We start from the raw sequence: 23,651 nt of genomic DNA on the forward strand, positions 1-23,651 counted from the left end.
AATACCTTACAATTTCTTCTGTTATTAATTTACATTATTACATTTGCTGTAGGGAACTTGATCAACAGCATATAATAAAATATTATATAAATAAATTGCTGGAATCAATTAAAATTCATTTTTCTTCAGAACATCATAAATCTAATAGTCTTAATTTAATTTATATAATCATCAGATAATCATTGTCATTGTTTCTTCAAAGGGAATGTATCTATCTATATACATAATTGAGGAGGGAGAATTACTGGAAAAAATGTAATATGTATTAATTTTATGGCCATATCCTAAACTGGGGGTCCCCAAACCCCAGACCAATATCTAGCCATGACCTGTTTAAAACCAGAAGTAGCGATTGAGCATGCACACAAAGCTTCATTTGTGCGAGTGGAAGGGATGCCATCCCACTTGCACAAAACCACCCCCTCTCCTCCCACATTGGTCCATAAAGCCAAAAAGGTTGGGGAATGCTGTCCATGTGTGTGTGTGTATATGTGTATGTGTGTATTCTAATTCTAAATATTCTAATAAATATTCTATGTTAGTATGTTAGAAAATTACTGTGTGCCAAAAAATGAGATTCTTTAAAAAAAAACCATGCATATAATTAATGTATAGTTCATTTCTACGTACCATCAAGAGACATTTTTAAATGTTGACAATTCATAAAAATCACAATTTTTTAAAATAAAAGCTTTGGAGAACACATATCACAGACCTATGGTTTGCTTCTACTCTCTATCAAAATCTTAGATTTCAGAATTGTGGGGCTGCTGTTGCTCTTGAATGAGGTTTGGTTGAGCAGTTCAGTTGCACAACACCTCCTAATATTTAATCTCAGTTGTTTAATATACTTGCCACTGTTTTCATAGGAAAAGGAAGGACTAAGTTTGTACTACTGAAATTTTTGTAGCTTATAACCTAATATATTTGTATTTCATTCTTACAAGAAGATGGTTTTACTAAGCAGAAAGAAACCCAACCTTTTTCCATACAAAAGTTTATTACTCAATCTTTTGGAAGCATGCCCTCATACATTCCATTCTAAATAGATGTGTGATTTTAAATTTGAATACAGCAATAATCAATTCACGTACAATAGGTGTGGCAAATCTAAAGTGGGTCAAATCCACTTTATTTCTAGCATCTATATTTTATTAATTATTAATTTAGAATGTGAAGCCAATTTATAAGTGAATGGTCATTTTCTTCATTTTCCACATTTATATGCAATGTATTCTTTATTCATTCATTAAACCGATGCTGAATGATCCACATATACTAGCCAAATTAGTACTGCTGGTTTCAGTGAGCAAGGTTACATTAGGCCCAGTCATTTAAAAAGGAACCAACATACTACTACTGCAGCTCAATATTGACTAAATATTTCTAGCCATACTGCTATTGTCATGATACAAGTCTGTACAATATTTCAAAAGTTCATGGTTTGCCCCGGGCAATTAACACTAACATTTTAGATTGCCCCCTTAAAGCAAACATATCTACCACTTAGAATCATTTATTTACACATCACAATAGTCAAATCTTTGCACATATATACACAAATGCATTCTATACAGTTGGAATGGAAAATTTCTTTGTTGATGGGAAGTGTACTGTATAATAAATGGCAGAATTAATTGAATGAATTTTTTATCAGTGTTAATCCACCCATCAATATTCACATGTTATACAAAATCTTGATAGGTATAATATAAGCTTCAATTTCTCCATTGGGATGAAAAAAAGAGAAGAGTATATTAAATATATATGTTAACCAAAGCTGAACATACAGTCTTTGCATTAAGTCAGCTATTAAGTTTGTTCCTTCAATAGGCCAAGCTTTTTTAAAGCTTCCTTTCTGTGTTCTTCTGTGTCCCCTTTAGGGGTGATTTTTACACTAACACATGCTGGCCTAGGAAGCTTGGAAGGGTGCTGAAGTGGGTAAGATCGTCGCTCATGACCTTTGTCCCACTCAACATGATGCTGTTTGTTTTCCTTCAGATCAACAAAATCTTTTCCTGTGCCAAGAGATGCTGGGCGCATCCGGTTATTCCTGAGAAAATTTGGAGTAATCTTGCTGAGAAAAGATCTTTTATTGTTCTTTAAGTTCTCACCCTCACTTCCAGAAGTGCCCAAGCTGCTCAGACCTACACCAGATCGTTCCAGTGTGTTAGATTTGAAATTTGCTTGTTTGATCCTTTGAATGCTAATCTCTGTTGGTTGGACTTCTTTGACATCAGTTTGGTCAGACTGCTGGACACATTTCTTACTAAGAGTAATGTCATCTATGTTTACATTCTCCCTACTGCCAGTGTAGGACGTTTCTCTTGTTTTTGAGTAAATAGAAGTTTTGATCACTTGATCATCTGGATTCTTTTCATTATCCAAAGGGAGTCCCAGTTTCTCAAGAGCCTCCCTCCTTGCCCTCCCTTGTTCTTTTTGGAGAGCATAGGTTTTATCCATAGAAAAGTCACCAGTTGCAGCTCTAGGCCTCCCGCTGAATGGCAATGATGCTTTTATCTTATGTGTTGGATCTATATTAAGTGGCGCAACATTATTTTTGCTGGTTTTGAGAATAATATTTGGGGGCAATTTTCTGGGTTTGGGGGCAATAGGAGGGCCTTGCTTGAAACTAGAATCCAACTGAGATTCTTCCAATATATGTTTGTGATCAATTTCTTGATGATTAACAATTTGCTCAGAACTTTTCTTGTTACATTTAGGAGAGACAGATTTCAGAAAGGATTCATTTCCAGCTGCTGTCTCCATCATCTCTGGTGGGAATTCTTGTTTCACAGCTCTTGCCTCATATTCTTCCATTACACCTTGGTTCCCCTTACTTTCATAATGAGATGTTGCCCCATTTTCGGCATGTTTCCAAGAATCAGTAAGGATTGATTCATGCTCTATTAAAAGATGGCTCTTCCTCTGGTCTTGGAATGGTTCAGGAGGTGGAATTACTACTGATTCCAGCTCAGAGATTCTTCCCTGAGTACCTATCTCAGGGACTTCTTTCAATATGTCCAATGTTCCATGCTTAGAAGAGTCCCATAAAGTTGGATGTAATGGAGGGAGAGTTTTCAGATCATCAGCATTAGTTTCTGGTGCTTCGGCAACAAAAATCTTGGAAGTATGAACAGTATTTTTTGCCATGATATTTTTTGGAAGGCTGTGGTGGCCTGGACTTAAGATGGCAGCAGGTATTGAGCCAGAAAGAGAGGTGTTGCCTTTTGGATCAATTTGTTTATGCTTTCCATGATAATCAGGATCCAGTTCTACAAAATAAAAAATAGAGATAGGGAAAAGAGAAGGTATATAGTAACATATCTTTTTTTTTCTTTAGCAAGAAACAAGAAGACAGAAAGTTATCAATAGAGGAAATATAAGCCAAGGATGAATAAAATCAAATATTCATTTAGATTTTGCACAGTCATTACATTAATTTGATAAACTTTGGATGAAATAATAAAACATGAATAAGATATCAATGAGTTTGAACACATTCTCCAAGAGTTTGAACATTTCCTCCAAAAGATGTAGATAAGAGAAAGTAGAAAAATGCTGGTTTTCTATGGCAAATTGAACAATATAAGCACTTGCTTATATTGTGCAGCCATAGAATACCATCTTTTATGAAGAAACCTAAGTTCAATGTACAACTGTATTAAAAAAAACTTATTGAAAATTTTCCAGGTGTACATTAACCATATTAAAAAAAATGAGAACTAGATCTGAAATTCAACAGGTTGGACATTTTTAATGAAAAGCTAAAGAATGTAACCTCCCTTATGTTGAGGAGGTGAATTTTGACTAAAGACATCTATTTCCTGAAACTTAATTTTTAACAAGCTAAATCAACATATAATTTCATCTCAAAGTATTATATTTTAAAGTTATCAAACCTAAAAACATTACATGAGACAATCTGCACTATATTAAAGCCTTTTCTGATAATTTGGATGGCACAATAAACATCAACTATTTTGTGACCTTAAGGCATGCTTATACAAACAGGAATTTAAATCTGTGTCTTGTTTCTTCAAAACTCAGTGAAGAATTACTCTTCAGCTGAAGCGGCCACACTGCAAATCACTTATAACACAGTTCACAAACTTACCTTTGGGGACATCTCTTGTAGGCCATGTCCTTGTAAGTTTGGAAAGTTCAACAGCTTCTGCCTCATCAGCAGAAACTCCACTGTCTGCTTCAGCATCTAAAGAATGCAAAGTTTCTTCAAGAAACATAAGGCATTCTTTTTCTTCAACTGTTAGATAATCAAAGCCACCGTCATTCTTTGAGACAAAAACAAAGAACAAAACAAAAAAACTCTGAGTAAAGGAGGAATCATAAAAGCTTGCTCTTAAAAATAAGAATTTCATCATTCAAACTTATCTATTCCATTTCTGGGAAATATTAACCAATCTTTCTAACCTAAGGTGACCAGATTTTCAGATTGGTAAAGAGGGACACCTTTGACCGGGGGGGGGAGGGGGGGTGTGAGATTAAAAAATTTTTTTTTCACTTAACAAATGTGGCAAGAAAAATTGTAAAATGGGGCAAAACTCAATAAAGTTCTCACTTAACAACATAAATTTTGGGCTCAATTGTGATCGTGCATTGAGAACTACCTGCACTTATCTTCACTGTTACTGTTTCATATAGAACAAGCTTGTTCTTTCAGAATTGTGGAATTGTTATATAACTGTTTCTCTTGAGTTAAACTCAGCTCCTATAATTTTATTGATGTGTCATAATTTTCTTAGCAGTAGTATGGAAATTGTCATTGTTGCTTTTGGACAATTTTTAATATTTTCCTATTAAATATACAGTACTGAGATTCCCAGGTGGATTCCCCTCCAATTATTAGCCAGGTTCAACCCTGCTCATCTTTTTGAGAGCAGGCAAAAACAGCCAGGTTACATCCCTACAAATTGAAAGCTCTCTCCCTCCCTCCCTCTCTATCTCTCTCCCCTCCCTTCCTCTCTCTCTCTGTCACTCTGTGTGTATGTGTGTGTGTGTGTCTGTCACTCACTCACTCACTTAATCACTTACTCTGTGTGTGTCTCTCTCTGTCTCTCTCCCTCCCTCCCTCTCTATCTCTCAATCTCTCTCCCCTCCCTTTTTCTGTCACTCACTCACTCACTTAATCACTCACTCTGTGTGTGTCTCTCTCTATGTCTCTGTCTGTCTATCTGTGTGTCTCTCCCTCCCCCCCAACATGCAGATGGGCTCCGGACCAGGGGAGCCTCTTCCTTCTTTTTAACCAGGTGATCTTCTAAGACTAAGATATAACAAAGAACCTTAATTACAGACTGAACAAAAGAGTCCATCGAGAAGACTAGTAACATGAGGGCGATCCCTCATGTTACTCAGACCAGCTGAGCCTCCCTGGCCGTCGCAGCAGCAGCAGCCCCGATGCGAAAAACGCCGAGATCAGCGTTTTTCACATGGGGGCGTGCTGCAAGAAGAGTGAGTGAGTGAAGACCTTTCTAGCCAGCGGAAATGAGGTGGGCTGCAAGAGGGAGTGAGTGAGTCTGGATTGGCACTGAGCAGGGAGCAGATGCCCTGAAAAGGCATTTAGAGGTGGGGGAGGGAGGGGTTGGGGTTAAAGAAGGGAAATGGGAAGGAAACCAAGGCTTTAGCCCCAAGTCATCGGCTGGTCAATCCACGAGGGTACATTCCTGGAGGTTTGAATTAAGTTTGCTGAGGATGGTGGGCTACTTCCGATGTTTAAAATACCCAGCCTCAAACTTGACCAGGCGACCACAACCCCCACCCCACCCCTTTCTCTCTCGTTCAAGAGTTCTCGCCTGAGCCCTCCGGTCTGGCAACCTATCTTGCCCTACCTGGTGAACAGGACGACGCCGTGCTCCAGGGGGCTGTTGCTCACTTTCTGCTAGCTCTCCCGGATCAGCTTCTGATCCGCACTGGAAAGCTGTCGTGCTCCATTTTTCTCCCAGAGCGAAGTGCCAAACGGGAGCAGCAGCGCCGTTTCGGAAGAAAGCTCCACTCGCCACTCAAAGGCTCAGGCTTCCCCCGGAGGAACAGGTGGCCCGGATCCGGATCCCCGAGCAAATAATAAACAAATCCACACGCGGGGCTCGACGGAGCTTTGAAAGCCGCTTTCTCACCTGGAGCTTCCCTTCACATCTCTGGAACGGCTTGGCTCCTTTTTTTTTTAGGGCGCCCCTCTGTTGGGAGGAGGAGGAGAAGCTCCAACTCTACCCAGAGAAGGAGCCCGAGTGCTCCGGGGAAACGCCATGTTGCTTGAGGCCACGGGAGCCAGTAGGAAGGCAGCGGAGGGGCGGGAGCAGGAAAAAAGGCCCGATGTCTCCTCAAAAGCATGGCGGCGGAGGAGGGGGCAGGGCAGGGGTAACACGGTGCCCAGCTCAAGTGCTCCGAGCAGAGGGGGAGCTGCCCCCTCTGCCAGCGCTGGGCAGCAAAGCTTAACATCTTTGCTGCCCAGCGCTGGCACAGGGGGCGGCTCCCCCTCTGCTCGGAGCACCTGAGCTGGGCACCGCGTTACCCCTGCCCTGCCTACTCAGACCAGCTGAGCCTCCCTGGATGTCACAGCAGCAGTAGCCCCAAGTGCACCGATCTCGGTGTTTTTCGCATCGGGGCATGCTGCAAGAAGAGGGAGTGAGTGAAGACCTTTTCTAGCCGGCGCAAATGGGGCGGGTTGCAAGAGGGGGGAGTGAGTCTGGATTGCTGCAAAGCAAGTCTTGGGAAGTCCTGCCCCCTCCTCCGCCGCCGTGCTTTTGAGGAGCCATCGGGCCTTTTTTCCTGCTCCCGCCCCTCTGCCGCCTTCCAACTGGCTCCCGTGGCCTCAAGGCTCCTCAAAAGCATGGCGGGAGCTTTGCCGGCTTCACCTCAGCCGCAGCACTGGGCAGCAAATCCGGCAGTGCTGTTAGAGGAGGAGGAGGAGGCAGCAGCAGTTAGTCCGGTGGTGGGGGGGGCTTACTGTCAGTCCAGTCACCCCATGCTCATCAAAACAAATCACTGCGGCTGCGCGGGAGTTGAAAAGTGCTGCCCAGTGTTTTCTTGCCTTAGAGGGAACAGTGGTCTCGTGGGGGAATCTCCGGCCACTGCGCTCACCTCGCCCGCCGGCCCCCGAAGTGCGCGAGGGATGCTTTGGGGAAAGGCTTTGCTTCCAGACCCCGCCAAGGGCCACACACACAGGTGGCTCTTTTCGGAGAGGCAGAGGCTTTCCCATGGCTTGTCCGGGTGGAAGTGGGGCTGGAAAGGCGAGCCGCTCACTCGCTACACTACCTCACCCATGCGAGCGGCAGCGGATGGGCGGGGGAGCAAGCGATCAAAGAAGGTGCCAAAATTAAAGCAGGATCTTTTGACAATGGCCCGGGACGTGGGAAAAATTATGAAGAAGCGTGCCTGTCCCGCCAAATGCGGGACGTCTGGTCACCTTATTCTAACCGTCAATAAAATTCTAACTTTTTGTCAAAACAGAGCATACATTTGTTTGTTGTTTGTTTGTTTTCTGCAACCACTATAGCTGAAAATAGTTCAATTGGACAAACTATAAATTAATTGAAATAAAATGATTAAATGTCAGTTGTGGTTTAATACAATACACCACGTATTTCTGACAATCATTCCTCAACACTTAGAATGTTACTTTTCTAATTTCTCAGTATTATTCTTTTAGCTACTGCTCTATCTCATGATCTGTACAACCATAATTCTTGTTAAATACTCAGTTTTGGAGTACAGTTCACTACCTTATTACCATTTTTAAGATTTAATGATTTAAAGGGTTTCCTAAAAATGTATATACATTAACACATTATTCCAAAAAGATACCTGATGATCTCATGACTGTCATATGGGTCAAATATATTCTTTAATACATCCTAGACACATTTTTTTCATGAATCATTTTTAAGTAGATACCATTTTAACACTTTTAAGGATATGAATCAATTGATGGGGCATTATTGGTTATTCCAGTTCTTAGCCCATATTTAAAATATACAAGTAATGTCCACTTAAAATATCATTTTGTATTTTTATTATTAGATTTATTTGTCACCCCTCGCACTTTGAGGCAACTGTAAGCAAATTACAAACATAAATAATATTAAATATATATACAATAAGCTAGTATTATTTGATAATACCCATAAGGGATATTTTTTTACTATACCATACAAATTATCCAGTGCCATTAAAGCAATAGATACCACACAACTTTAAAAATAAACCAATGTACAAATAAATAAAGTATTACCATTTCAAAGGAACTGGAGTTGTTGCTGATCACACTGTCACAGCTGCCTGCACTGTCAACAGTTGGTGTGGGATCTGGTTCAACAATTCCTACCCATAAATCTTTTTTAGGCATATCAAGTTAAATAAGAAAGCAATCTGTATGATTCAAGAGCTCTAGGATAAAAAGAAAACAAAATAATATATATTATGCAATGTCAAAACGTATTTGGGATAAGGATAAGAAATATGAAATGTTTTATTTTTTTACATTTTCATTTTTTGTATAACTTTATATTTATGTATGTAGATATGTAGGTATGTATGTATGTACACACACACACACACAATGCTCACTGAATACATTCATGAAATGACTGTTGCTGTTTTGTAGCAGCAACTCATGACTCTGCATACAAAAGTGTCCAAATTCACACCAATGAAATTCTCTGGAATTATGGGTATATAATTAATGAGCACGTCCTTAACCTGAAAGTACTTACCAGTACAGTACTCCTACAAACCTGATTTACATGGGGTGTTGGTGATTATGCATCATAAAATTACTGTCCACTCTTAGCAATCACACAAATACACCTTCTCTAGCTTGATCTGTCTCTAAGTAATCAAATTCACAATCTTTTTGTAGTCACCTTCTTCAGTTTCCCTATACCTTTCCCAACATGATAGATTTCTTAACAGAGTTAGGCCTTCACATTATGTATTCAAAATAAGGACAATTTGAGCTGCCTTTTCATTTTTGCTTCAAGTGAAAACTCTGAATTGATTTGTTCTATGAACCATTTGATTGTTTTCTTAACTATCCATGAAATTCTTAGGGAGTCATTGAACAACAAAGTTCAAAAGCGTTAATGCTCTTTCTATTCTGTTTTTCAAAGTTCAACTTTTACTTCCATAAAGCACCATAAGGAAAATGATGAGTTGCACATTTTCTGATCTTTCACAACTTCTGAATACCTTTCCAAGACTTCATTATTACCAACTACAGGCTTGCAGTGTATTTCTTCATTTTTGGTTTCTTCACTGTTCACAATCAATCCCAAAAGGCAGAAGTTACCCACCTGCTTCATATCTCCCTTCTCAAACACTGAAGGTATTCGCAAAATAATCTAAGCATTATTTTCTAAATTAGGATCAATTGTCCTATTACTTGTAATACTACGCTGGTTGGGGGAAATAGATAACCAATCAAAAAGGGAAAAAATCTCCAGCACCTCTTCACCAGTAATCAGCACTCAGCAAAGATGAACCTCCAACTTGAGACCAACAATCAAGTAAGCAATACCCCAATCAAAAAAATTGCCATCAGACTCATTAGTAAGTAACCCAACCAAAGTATTCCTAAAACCACCTCTCACCTAAACAGACAGGCAAAACACCCAGAATATAGACTGATAGCAAACAGCATTCCTTACTAGAACTGATGCTTCGTGGTTAGGTTAATGAAATGTTTGCAAGAAAACAAGCAAGCTCAGAGAGTACCAAGGATCCCTCATTGTAAGCCATTTCTGAAAATTTCCAAAGTCATGACCAGTTCCTTATCTTTTTATGAACAGTGAAACCAAGCTGGCTGAGGATTATATCCAAAGGGCACCAGGTTAATGAATACTGCTGTAGACTCTGACCCAGTTTAATTGCTATAAAGTTTCCAAAGAGAGCTCAACCCAGGGAACTACATGAGCATGCGTAGGTATTTTTCTGGTAAACATGGTAACAATTCTTCTAAGATATTTCATGTGTTTCCAGTTCAATTCACAGCTCTGTGAATTGGTGGTCTCCCAACTAAGTATTAAACAGGTTTGATTCTGCTTAGCCTCTGAGTCCAGGTCAGTCAGGTGCTACTACCTGTTTAATCAGTAAGTGAAAATCTTATTTTTATTTCTCCAAGGTCATTTTAAATGGAAAAATGCATTAGAGAAGCACATTTTATTTTGCTTTGTGAAGACAAAGCAAATCCATTCCCACATAAAATCATAGGCAAGGAACATGAGAGTGGCCTCTCTAAATGCTGTCTTCCTTTATTAACTAATAGTTATCATACCTATTGGCTAACAATACTGAAGAAATGAAGATTAACATTAAATAATTCAAAGTTGTATGCAGTCATAGGTAATGAGCCTATTTACTTAGGGCAGAGGCCAGGGTGTGTGTTTACCTGCCTCATACCTGACATTCCTTAGAGAAAGGAGAATGCCTTAAAGAGACAGGTATACAATCAATGCAACCACTTTTAACACAGAAACGTTTTCAATTAGTCTCCTAGATAGCTACATCTTTCTACTGTGAATAGCATGTACTGTGGTGGTGGTGGGGGGGGATAAGAAATATATTTCATTCTTCAATGAATTGAAGCCTAGATTACAAACAGGAAGTTCTAAACGATGCCTGCAAGACTAGAATGTGGCCATATCCAGAAATTCTAGGTTTAGCCAGTATATACGTGATGTCCTCAGTAATCCTACCAGTAAATCTGGTTGCGAGCTTGTAATTTATGTCAGGTGACTTGATAAATTTTGTTCTTGAATGGAAATTTAACTCCTCACTGGCTATAAGATGCAGGAGTATTGGGTATGTTTGCCTCTTTGATTTACAAATAAAAAGTCAAGATAATATTAATGTGCATATGTGACACTGATACATTACATCATCCTATGTTCTTGGAAAGAACTCAATGAGTATGAAGGCCAACACCACATAAAGAACTGGCAATGGTGATTTTATATTGTTGTGAACAGAGAATAATAATTCTCATCAAGCCACAACAATCTTCCTATTCCAGGTCTTTGGAAAGGATTCAATAGATAAATATTGAGTATTTAAATAAATATGCCGAATCCAATCTAAACATTTGGCTGACTGCGTTATAAACCATAATACTATACTACTAATAATACTAATGAAAAATTATATGGCCAACACATTAAAAAATAGCAAGTAAAGCAGATAATAACAAGACTTGGCATCAGCTAAGAGCAGAAAAGTTGAAAAAAAGAGGCACAGGGGCTAATTCTGGTTGCACAAGGCCAAGCCTTAAAAACAATTGCATACAAAACCAGAATTGAGAAAACAGCAATAGACAGCAAGTGCTACTCTGCAAAAAAATCCTAAAAAACCAGTAAAGCACTGCTGCAGCAAAATCACACTGAGTGACTACAAACAACAAAACAACAAATGAGCAAAAATAGTAAGTTAGAAGAACTGCAAACAATACCATTTGCCTGCAAGCAAAAACTAATGGGATCATTAAATTGAGAAAATAATGGAATATAATGAAGCCAAAGTGCTCAGGAACTTTAGAATTCAAACTGACAGACACCTGCCAGATAACACACCAGATTTAACAATTGTCAGTAAGATATAAAAAAAAGTCTGGATAGTGGATGTGGTAATATCTGGGGATAGTAGAATAGAACAAACTAGGAGGGGGGGAGGAATCATAAAATATAAAGACCTGCAAATAGAACAACTGTAGCAGAAGAAAACAAAAGTGATACCTATAGTAATAGGCTTCTTAGGTCCATTCCCAAAACATCTGGAAAAATCAAAAATAGTAGCAATAGTAATAGGCACAGTGGTGGGTTGCAGGTGGTACACCCTGGTACGGGCATACTGGTGCCTGCCTGGAGCACCGGATACCGTTCCGGTATGGTGCTCCAGAGGGCCGACCCGATCGCCCATCATCCTTACCTGTCTTTAAAGTCTTCAGCACTTCCATGCATGTGCACGGCATGTACAGTGCCTGCACAATGCTCCACCAAGCAGCATGCATGCACTGCGCACGTGTGTGCACACGCTGCACGCATTCATGTGAACTACTCCGAGCCCCATTGCAACCATACCGATTGCAGCAAAATCCGGAACCCACCACTTAATAGGCACCTTAGGTGCAATCCAAAATCATCTGGAGTACCATTTGAGCACCATCAGTGTTGAGATAACCACCATCAGTCAATTGCAAAAAGACAGTTTTAATTGGAACAGCTTATATCTTTCAACAATAGCTTTAACACTATCAAATATCTGCCTATTCCAGGTCCTTGGAAATGATTCAATAGGTGGATAAAAATACCAATACCAGTCTAAGTATCTGGCTGAGCATGTGACCTACAATAATAAGAATTTAATCCTCCATCACAGTCCCTAATCACTGTGTCATAACAGTATACTTTCCTTTATTTTGGTGGATTAGTCTGGACTGACAATTATGCAACAGAACATGAAGAAATTAATAGATTTTGTTCCCAAAGGCACGTATTGTCATTTGCTTTAAAATCAGGAACCTATCAGAAAAATATGTGCTTTCATCTCTTAGAAAGTCTTCTATAATATTGTATCTGAGCTAATTACAAACAACAATTCTATGCAGGTCCAGTGAGAACGTTATGGGTACTAGACTATGGGTTTAATAAGTTATAGAATAGGAATATGCATTTCTACAACATATTGGCATTGCCGATTTGCAGGTCTCAAGTCATGATGGTGTCATCACAAGTAATAATACTACCTTTCATGTCTTCAATGAATTATCTAACTCTTTGCAATTCTCCTATTTATTTTCTCCTGATCTTCCTTTTCTACCCTTTTAAAATAAAAAGCACAAAAATCCTATTTTTGGGCATTCTGACTGCCCTACTGAAAATGTTGACTATGTAAAAATAGCCCCAAATGAAAAGATTTGAATCTTAATCTAACATACATTTTGTAATGTAATGTTTAAAGTTAATATCATAATTTTGTTGCATTTGCTTAAGCAATTAATAGCACTGTAAAAAATAAATCTGTCTACCACTCCCTACACAAGCTTTGTTAAATACATTAGGCCATACTACCTTGTGATGGTGTGGTCACAAGCTTTATTCCAGTAAGTCATGTTTTTAGCTCCACCCCATGCTTGTGTCACATTGGGTAAATTCTTCCCACAAGAGATGAGAAGACTATTCCTCTTACTCATATTTAACCGTAGTTGTAATGGGCTACATCTAATACAGCAATGCCACCTTTCCTAGATGGTGTGTCCATTCAATGTACAAAAAGCATCTCAATCACTTCATCACTCCAGTGAATGGTCTTACACAACAAAGAGGAAAGTTTTCAGATTACAGGATTTTCGAGGCTAAAGATGAAGTTTCCTTTCGCACATATGTGCTAGTCATTCTCAACTCCAGGGGTGGTGCTTATCTCTGTCTCAAAGCCGAAGAGCCAGCACTGTCCAAAGACATCTCCGTGGTCATGTGGTCAGCATGACTAAATGCCGAAGGCACACTGAATGCTGTTACCTTTCCACCAAAGGTGCTTCCTATTTTTCTACTTGCATTTTTACATATTATTAAACTGCTAGGTTGGCAGAAGCTGGGACAAGTAATGGGAGCTCACTCCGTTACGCGGCACCAGGGATTCGATTGACAAGCTCAGCATTTTAGCCACTGAGCCACTATGTCTCACTTGGAGGCTATAGTTCTAGTATTTAATTTTTACATAATAAAATAGAAAAACTCTTAGGATGAATGTCTGAATCTAGTTGCCATTCTAAATTTCCCATAAGGTTCCAGAATGTGATTATCTAGCGCCAGCATGGGAAAAAATCTATAAAAGAGAGTATAGGTAAAGACCCAATAGAACATCATGTCAAGGCCTTGGCAGCTATTCAAATGTGCTAAATAGCTGCCAGTCCTGTTTTACAAGTGGCTGCCTAAATCTAACACAGCATCTTTATCAACATTAATCCCAATTCCTCTTGTCATAGACAGGCAAATTTCAATCAAATTACTTGTCTTGTATTACAGTATTCAATATTTTGTTACAGAGAAGTTGGGTAAAACAATTTTGTAACATTTTTAAATCTGTAATATAGGAAAAGGCTCTAAAATTAGATTTATAGAAGAGTGAGTCAATCATAATATTCATTCAGATTGATTTGGAGTTCACCCACCTTCATCCTAATTCAGAAATGCATATCTCTTTGCCTCCTGATTTACTGAGTAAAATTGAAAATCAACAAATGGGTTTAACTATGTTTGTTTCAGAAAGCAGTCGGAAATCTCAAGAATTATAGTATTTCATAATATGCCAGATTTTTTTTTAAAAAGGTTTAGAGTTCTTCCATTACACATTTTCAAAATATGTGGGTGTAGTTTTTTTGTTTTTAAATTCAATTTAGGCACCAGCCAGCATGGGTGGCTCACACTCTCACATCAACTCTGGGTGGCTCAGAATATAATAAACAATAAAACATAATAAGAATAAAACAAGGTGGGATCTGTCACTCTGTGCAAAAACATAGACAAAAAACACATTCGACTTCCATTTTTCATTAGTAAACAAACTACTAATAACATTTTTATTTCAATCATGGATTACAGCTGTCGGTACAACTTGAGAATCTGTTTTTCAAAAGGAGACTTCTTTCCATCATTTTGGGGTGTGGTAAAGTTTGTTATGAAATTACATATGGTACAACCCTAGTTCTAACTGCATCAAGGGGAAGAAACCCAGCAGACTTCTGGTGAGGATTCTCTGAAGGAGCAGAAACGGCACTGTGATGGAGTCAAAAGATAAATTCTGGCTAGCACAATCTCTCCAGAAAGAGTGATTATGAGGTTGGCAATACAGATGATTACCCCTTACTTCTCTGGAACTAAGGTCTTGCAATTAGTTTATGAATTGAGTAGCTGGAAATAGGGTGAGGAGGTTTCCACCAAGCTCACTGATGTAAAATATCCTTTACGGACATAAAATTAGCATGAGCTTCGTTTCTTAATCATTTTGAATATAATTAACTTATAATTAAAAGGAGCTATTTAGAATCTTTGGAGTGACAAGTTTTATAGTACTTCAGTCCTTAGCAAAAGAAGTTTTAAATATAAGCTAAGACTTTTTAAAAAGATGCAAAGAGAATTCATTTCTTCATATGTTTCTTTTTTTCTCTTTATTATATAGTTATTTTTTAATTTCTATTTTTTCATTTTTACACTTTCTATTTTTTATTTTTATTCTTTTATTTTTTTAGTTTGTATTAGTTTTTATCTTTTAAGATATAATAATAAAATTCCTATTTAAAAGGGGAAGGGGCAAACAAAGAGGTTATAATGAAAAAATAAAGCTATTTAAGGTTGTTTTCTTTTTCTGAATTGACAACAAAACAAGAAACGTAATAGTTGAACACGAAGCAATGGGTGAAAACTAATCAAGGAGAAGAAGCAACTTAGAACTGAGGAGAAATTTCCTGACAGAACAATTAATCAGTGGAACAACTTAGCCTCCAGAAATTGTGAATGCTCCAACACTGGAAGTTTTAAAAATATGTTGGATAACCATTTGTCTGAAGTGGTGTAGGGTTTCCTTCCTAGGCAGGGATTGGACTAGAAAACCTCCAAGTCCCCTTCCAACTCTGTTATTCTATTCTATTCTAGTGATAGAAGATAGAACATTTAATGACACAAAGATATGAACAACCAGAATTTTTCATGTACATACCCAACATTCCACATTTCAAACACCTTTTTTAGTATTTATGCTTCTGGAAATGATAATTCATAAACATTGAACTACATTAATTCAACATCACTTCCCACAGCATTTTCCTTGAGGGTCTAGAACAACTCACCCTGGCCAACTCACCACGGCTGATCCGCTGCAGTCGATTCGCTGCGGATGACTCATCACAACTGACTCACTCTGGCCAATTTGCCCTGGCCAACTCACCATGGAACAACTCACTGTGGGACAATTCACTGTGGGACCATTCAATGCAGGATAACTCAATGCGAGATAACTGTACTGGGACAAAATGAAATGTGAATAACAAAAAATAAAATAATATCAAAGAAAGAGTGGCATATAACAGTACAGTTATCTCATGTTAAGTTATCCAGTGTTGAATTGTCTTGCAGCGAGTTGTCTCATGGCCAGTCGGCTGGGGCAAGTTGGCCAGGGCAAGCTGGGGCAAGGTAGGGTAAGTCAGCCAGTGCATGTTGTCCCATTCTGTTCCTTGAAAACTCAATTAAAACCATTTCTAGCATTTCCAAATTTTAAACGTCAATAAACTGAAAATTTCTAATATCCATCAATTATTATAGACCAGTTCTCTCTTTGAACTCACACTATCTTACTTTGATGATTCGGAAACATAAATCATAAGGGCCTCTATAATATTCAGCTGCAAATGTCAGTGTTTGCATTTATTTATGGATAATTTATGAACACCTTACATTTGTCTTAATGTCATACAGAATGATGACTCTCAAACAAATATTGTTTATCTTGATCATCAGTGATATACAATAATATCATTAAATGGAAGGAAGGCAGCCGAAATGACTCGGTACATTTACAAAGTCTTTGCCATTAGCCATTTTTCCAAAATAATACCCTATCTAAAAATCGAAAGATTCTTACCACTCAGATATAATTACAATGAATTTGATCAGTAAAGCCATCATCTCATACTTTAAACTCTAAATACATAAGGGTGAAACTCTTGATATGCATCATAGGGCTCCATAAGTCCCCCCCCCTCTCTAAAAGCTTTTCTCAAATTCTCAAGAGGCATTACAAGAGTCAGGTTCAGAAGCATTGAAGACTGAAAGGTCCCAGCCACCCATCATATTTCTATAGCGAACCAAAAATTTGACAAGCTACAGAGTTAGCCTAATTGCTTTCCCAGTATGTATGTTCTGTAATGAGGATGGAGGTGATGACTACTAAGATTCAAATTACACCAAATTAACCAGGCTAGCAAAGAGATTGTTTCTTCATTATTGTGGCTTAAGCACTTCGTAGCATAGTCATTGTTTAGCTTCCTTTCCTTTATTGTATTTATAAGGTATTCTGTTTCTGTGCACAAGTTCAGAACTTATTTATATATACAGATGGAGGTTTGGATACAGAATACGTTCTTGTACGCCATTAAATTTATGCCAGCTGGTTCCTAGAGTTATTAAAAAAAATAGAGTTTCTGTATCATTCATAAATTATAAAAGTAAAGGTAAAAGTAAAATTTCCTCTGTCCAGACATGTCCAACTTTAGGGGATGGTGTTCATCTCCATTTCCTAGCTGAAGACACGTCAGTGGTCATGTAGCCAGAGTGACTATGCACCAAGGTGCACGGAATGCTGTTACTGTTACCATACCACCAAGCAGGGACATGCAGTCACTAGAGGCAAGGGAGGCAAAGCCTCACCAGTCTCCTCAGGAAAAAGAAAGAAATTTAAATATTTGTTTTTAAATAATTAAAGCCAAGGTAGTTGCTACCAGATTCCAGGTCACAGTGGCTTGGTGTCTGCTTAGTGTTAACCAAAGCAGGAGGCGAGAGAACTCGGGGCCTCTTTTCCATAAGAAATTTTTCGCCTTCTAAAAGTTAAGAAAGAGTTAAAAGGCAAAGAAGTTCAGATGGAAAAGAGGCACTAATTCTCCCACCTCCTGATCTGCAAGCAGCGAATCATGTCTTCTTGAGCATGCTTACGTTGGGCGGGGCATGCTTCAGAGGAGAGAGGAGTGGGCGAGAAGGAGGAGGCTGGCTCTTTGCTGCAGACCTGGGCGCTTGGTGGCTCCCGCGATGCAAAGTGCCCCGCCACCCCGGCCTGCTTCTCCAGGCTCTGCCGCTGGAAGTTCCGGATCGCCTCTGGGAGAAGGCTGGGTGAGAAGTGGAACGAAGCTTCTCCGCGGCTTCCTGGTGCTACGCAGAGGCTCTTGCAGGAGCGCGTGCCAGCGGTCGGCGGCCCGGAGCGGCCCCGGCTGCGAGACCGCCGGCTGCTGGCATGCGCTCCTGCGAGAGCCTCTGCGCAGCACCGGGAGGCTGCGGAGAAGCTTCACTCCGCTTCTCACCCAGTCTTCCCCCAGAGACGATCTGAGACTTCCAGCGGCGGAGCCTGGAGAAGCAGGCCAGGGCAGCGGGTGGGCAGCAGCATCGGAGGCTGCAGGGCACTTTGCATTGCGGGAGCCGCCAAGCGCCTTTGCTGCAGACCCGGGCGCTTGGCTGCTCCTGCGATGCAAATCCCCCCCCCCCCGCCGAGGCTGACCGCTGCCCTGCTGAGCTACTTCGCAAAAGGATGCCCAGCTGAGCCTCACCAGGTATAAACCTCACCGCACATCACTGCCACCAAAGTGGTACCTATTTATCTACTTGTATTTGAATGCTTTCAAATTGTTAGGTTAGCAGGAGCTGGAGTCTCAAACCTGGGTTGTCAACTTTCCAGCTGACAAAGGTCAGTGTCATTAATTGCTGACCCACTGCACCCACTGTTCCCTCTAATGTTTCTTGCCATGTTTTCATGGCAAGAAAACCCCGCGCAGCAGTTTCTAACTGCCGCGCAGAGATTTCTTTCAAAGCAAACGTGGGGAAGTCCTTTGCAGGTGGCTAGAACTGGCCGCCCGCAAAGGACCTCCCCAGACTTGTTTCAGTGGCAGCTCTCAGCCTACGGCGGCAGCGTCACACAGGCTGTGGAAGGAGGGGGAGGAGGAGGGAACCAAAGAGAGGCTTTTACCGGGCCTGCGCCCCACAGCCAGGACCGTCCTTGCGCCTCAAGCCGCATTTCTTCCTGCAAAGCCCTTCGGGCGTCAGGCGGAACTCTCGGGGTGCCCGAAGGGCTTTGCAGGAAGAAACGCGGCTTGAGGCGCAAGGACGGTCCTGGCTGTGGGGCACAGGCCCGGTAAAAGCCTCTCTTTGGTTTCCTCCTCCTCCACCTCCTCCTCCTCCTCCTCCTCCTCCTCCTCCTCCTTCCACAGCCTGCGTGACGCTGCCACCGTAGGCTGAGAGCTGCTGCTGATGCTGCTGTACAGCTGAGGGAGGGAGAGCGAAAGCAGAGGCAGCCTCAAATTTAATTTAAATTCTTTAAAAGAATTTTTGGATTTCTCCTCACCAAACCTTTAAGACTGAAAGTTTTTCCTGAACATGAACTTGAGCTAATATACTTAATATGAGAAAGGTGCAGCAATTAACACTGCTTTTTAAAAAGAACAATATTTCTCAATTGTTTATCTGTATGAAGTCTGCCTATCTTAAGTTCCTACTATACAAAAGGTATTACCTTTTAAGGCAACCTGTATACAATACATTAGTGGCCAATGTTACATTGCTCCTAATGACAAAATTAGAGCTGTGTTAAGCCTATGAAAAAAGACCCCCAAATCCCAAATGAATAAAATCATTATTAAGACCCAATGAAAAAATTACAAAAATTATGCATAAACTTTCATGTTCCCCAAATTTCCAGTCCAAAACTTAACCCAGATTCTTCAGACATAGATTTGTAATTCAGAGTCAGACTCGATTATTAGAATGAATGCATTAATCAGGGGTGAATAATGTTGGTGAAATCTCATCTAACCTTCCATAATAATAACATACATACACAAATAGCTGACAGCCACATCTCTGAAACACTATTAAATCTGAACTAAATGTTTATCTAGAACTCAAATAAATAGCTGCTTTTTGGTTTTATTTTTTTAAATATTTATCAGTCTCTCTTTTATTCCATACTTCTGGTTGAAAGACTATTCTATGTCATGCTAAACAAATGCATATTCTAGTAGCGGTGGGGGCTCGTTGGCATCTTCAGCAGCAGCCCTGCCTCCTGTGAAAAAAACCGAAGATGGAGCAGATCCACGCAGACTGGAGGAGGAATTCTGGGAGTTGAAGTCAGCAAGGCTTAAAGCTGTCAGGTTTGAAGACCCCTGGGTTTTTTTTTCATAAAAGGTTAGGGCTGCAAGGGTCTTGTAACTTGACAGCTTTAAGACTTGCGTGCTTCAATGCCAGAGTTTCTGAGCCAACATTTTGGTTGCTAAGCAGGACCGTTGTTAAGTGATACTGATATTATATAACACTTTTAATTAAGCGGGTACCTTAATAAACATAACTTTGAGTTTCAAATAACACTGATTTCATTGTTGTCTTAGGTGACATCTGTGAAAAAAATTCAGGTGCTCAGGCATGAAAATATGCCGCTCAAACACTATACTTTTCTGCTCACACTGAAAAAAAAATTAGAGGGAACATTGATTGCACCCCTCATTTATATATTGTAAAAAATCTCTCTATCATGTCCTTTGAATGCATCTATAGGCACAAGTAAAATATAGATAGAGCACCCTACTGGTACACTACTAGTTCAGATCATGAAGGAACACAACAGTGTGGAGTGAACTCTAACCTTCTTTTACCAGAGCTTTTGTTTTCTTTTGTTTTGAAAAAAAAAAGGTTTTATTAACATACAGCAAAAAAGGAGAAGCAAACGAAGCAACAGTCATGATATGTACTTGAATTTGGGGTCTTAAATTAGGTTACGTCATTTATTGTTTCTGCAATGAGATTTGTGTCATTCAATTGTCAGAATAAAAATATTTGCACCTAAATAACATTTTTGAATCTGTTGCTCACCCAAGTCTGCATTTTTATTGCCATTCACATTGCTGTGGATTCAAACAGCTTTGTGTGATGAGTTGTTTTGTTTCCACCAAAAATTTGATTTGCTTCAAATACCAATAGCTCTAGATGTCTTTTTCAGGACTAAGTTTTACTGAGAGGTCAGATTCCAGAGTCTGAACAAGGTACGCTCGAGAAAAATTCTGGATTCAAGATCTCTCTTTTACGAACATTGAAACTCAAAAGTAAGGGTAGCAAGCTGAAAGGTGTGGTTTCAATTTTCTCTAACTTGTGCAAGACTTGACATTACTTGTGGGTGGCAAACATCAGTTTCGCTTGTAAAGAAATTTGAACACCACAAAATACTAAGAATTAACAAAGTAGTTAGAATAGTTCTAAAAGCTATATTAAATATTAACTAACAACCTTGAATATTAGGTCTCAGGTCTCAGGGTATCAAACTGTGAACACAGGGCATACCTGTACTTTTTTTCTAGGTACATATTTGAGGAAATGAAACTAGGTGCGCCCACGCTTAAGATATCAACAATACATATGCAAGGTAACTGCACCAGGGAAGTGTTATCAGTCCTTTTCATGTGACCTTCATACCTGGCAGAACATTTTAAAATCATATTATAAAGCAGAGCCATAGAAGACATATCAGATGACACTGAGAAACTACTACCAGTTATGGAACTCTCTCTTATCCTTATGCATTTTATTTCAACATAAGGCAGATCAGGGCTGCCTTTTAAATAAATTTGCTTGTGTGTGTGTGTGTGAGTGCGTGTCTGCCTGCCTGCCTGCCTGCCCACTACCTACCTTCCTCCAGGTAGGAGGAATAATGTAGAACTATAAGAGTTGCTCAAGGAAAAATGGGTGGCATATGTGAAATAAATAAATAAATAGCAGTAAACGTGGCAGAGGTCCACATATTTTCACTTCTTAATTTGCCAATTTAACTTGAATGCTTATATCGTATCTTTCCTTGAAAATAACCCTTAATGGACATTTAAATCTGCTTCTGTGGTTTCTAGTAAAATATGAGAGCCGGTCTGGTGTAGTGGTTAAGACACCCTGCTAGAAAACAGAAAACTGTGAGTTCAAGTCCCATCCTAGCCATGAAAACCAGCTGGGACCAGCCACACTCTCCCAAAGCAACCCATTTCACAGGGTTATTGTTGTAGGGAAATGAAAACATTGGAAGGTTAAATGAATAATTAAGCTTTATTCCTCCAATAATGTTTTCTAATAGTTAAGCACATCATTCATAGACCTGCTTTATTTGTGGCCCACTCAGATGAACATAGCCAATAGCATCTTGATATCACTCTCACTTTTGTTGTATGTTAAAAAAAATTAAAAGTTGGCAATCCAAATTGCAAAGACTATATTCAGCTCATTCCACTGCAAATGACAGAAGCCTGTTTGTCTGCTGTACTTCACAATAGCTTGAGTTAATACTATGAAGTCAGCACCTCTCAATTACATTGTTGTGGTTTCTATGTAGTTTCTTATGACACAACATCCGATTGCTTGAAATACCCATTTTGCTAGAATTTGTCATATGACAAGACAAATACTAAAATCATCCTACACTTTATAGGGATTAACATAGGATGGGACTTTATGTAGTTCACATAATGTTCCATGCAGTCCCCCAGAACACCTTTTGCACTGAATTTCGGTGGCATAGATGTATTTTGAGGCACAAAATACGTCTATGTTCTAAAAGATGCTGAACAGTTAAAATATAATTTGCTAAATACTCAGATAAATGGCAAATTCTGTGCAACTCTGCCAACTTGCTCCATTTTCTTTTCACTACAATACTTACTGAATAAAACTTTGCCTATCTGTGAAACAAAATGAGTTCTAAAGACACTCTTGAATGCATGTACATTACTTAATTGCATTTCAATGACATGTTTACTAAACCATCTCAGAACAAGACAGAATTCCAACATGTATGCACAAGTCTTTTGACCCTGTACGCACAAAAGACAAGTCTCTAATAATCACCAATTACAGCTGCAGATCTGCACCGTTCCAACTAACTTAATATTTAATTAAAATGATTTACAGTTCCTTTTGTTTAACTGCATTCAACTAATAAATTGTAAATTTCCACGCATGTTAATAAATTCAGTCAAATATCTTATAATTACAGCTGAGTTAAAGTAGCCTTTGTTTCCTATTGCTGATAGAATAAATAGCTATCTTATAGAAAAAACATTTCTACTTAGTTCCATCTTTCAGTATTTTTAAACCAATACCTGTTCTTCTTAATACAGAAGAGATTACCATTGTTTTGTAATTTTTCATAGTAAGCATAAGACATTCTTAGTTATTCCACACATGTAGTTCTAGAAACTGAAATCTGCTTAAATAACTATTTTCTTGATTCTATCTACAATTTTTTGTAAAGAAAAGTTTGTACTGGGTTTGACTTACTTACATAAGGAGATCATTTAGTAGCAACTCAAAGGTATAAGAGAGAATAAACCCAAGAAAGAACAAATAAATACAGTAAGGCACCTTATCCTTTTAAGCAAACATAAGTTAGTTAGAGTTTAACTCACCTTCAGTAGGAAATGAAAGCAATTCCACGTACTCTGCTATGCACCAACACATCAAACAGGCTATACCACCTCCTCTGTTCTGTTCTTGACCTCCTACTGACTTACCTAGACAGGTAAATTCCTCCTGTCTTTCTTCTCTCTCCACCCTGAAGCTGACTCCTCCCCTAAGCTCTTCATTCCAGCTGTTTCCTCAAGAAAAGGGGAGGCGGGATTACAGAGTTCTTGGCTAACCACATGCTTTTTTTCTTCTAACAGTAGCACCCAGAAATGAAGCAAAACAGATTAATATCTTTTTGAAAACTGAGTGTTATTAAGGTTAAATGCTTTTATAGATAAAATGCTGCTTAGGGCTGAATTTCCTAGCAAGTGCAGGAAGTAGGTGATTTTTAAATTTTGGAAGCAAGAGTAGAACAAAAAGGAAACCAAGTTGAAAGTATACTGTCACAATGAAATCCACTAA

The 23,651-nt window shown here is 39.2% G+C and overlaps 1 protein-coding gene across 7 annotated transcripts; it reads right to left on the bottom strand.

Annotated features, from left to right (window-relative positions):
* Positions 1–278: 278 nt before the first annotated feature.
* On the bottom strand, positions 279–23,277 carry C5H1orf116 (chromosome 5 C1orf116 homolog). 7 transcript variants are annotated; one of them, XM_032218209.1, is made up of 4 exons: positions 23,192–23,277; positions 8,246–8,400; positions 4,118–4,292; positions 279–3,275 (listed from the first exon to the last, which is right to left on the bottom strand). In XM_032218209.1, the coding sequence occupies exons 2-4, from the start codon at positions 8,357–8,359 to the stop codon at positions 1,813–1,815; spliced, it is 1,752 nt and encodes a 583-aa protein (XP_032074100.1). In that variant the 5' UTR covers positions 8,360–8,400; positions 23,192–23,277; the 3' UTR covers positions 279–1,812. The 7 variants fall into 7 exon arrangements, with proteins under 7 accessions (XP_032074100.1, XP_032074102.1, XP_032074099.1 ...); XM_032218211.1 differs by lacking the exon at positions 23,192–23,277 and adding an exon at positions 23,068–23,154; XM_032218208.1 differs by lacking the exon at positions 23,192–23,277 and adding an exon at positions 23,064–23,143.
* Between the last annotated feature and the right edge of the window lie 374 nt (positions 23,278–23,651).

This window comes from Thamnophis elegans, chromosome 5 (genome assembly GCF_009769535.1).
Source record: "Thamnophis elegans isolate rThaEle1 chromosome 5, rThaEle1.pri, whole genome shotgun sequence".
NCBI lineage: Eukaryota > Metazoa > Chordata > Lepidosauria > Squamata > Colubridae > Thamnophis > Thamnophis elegans.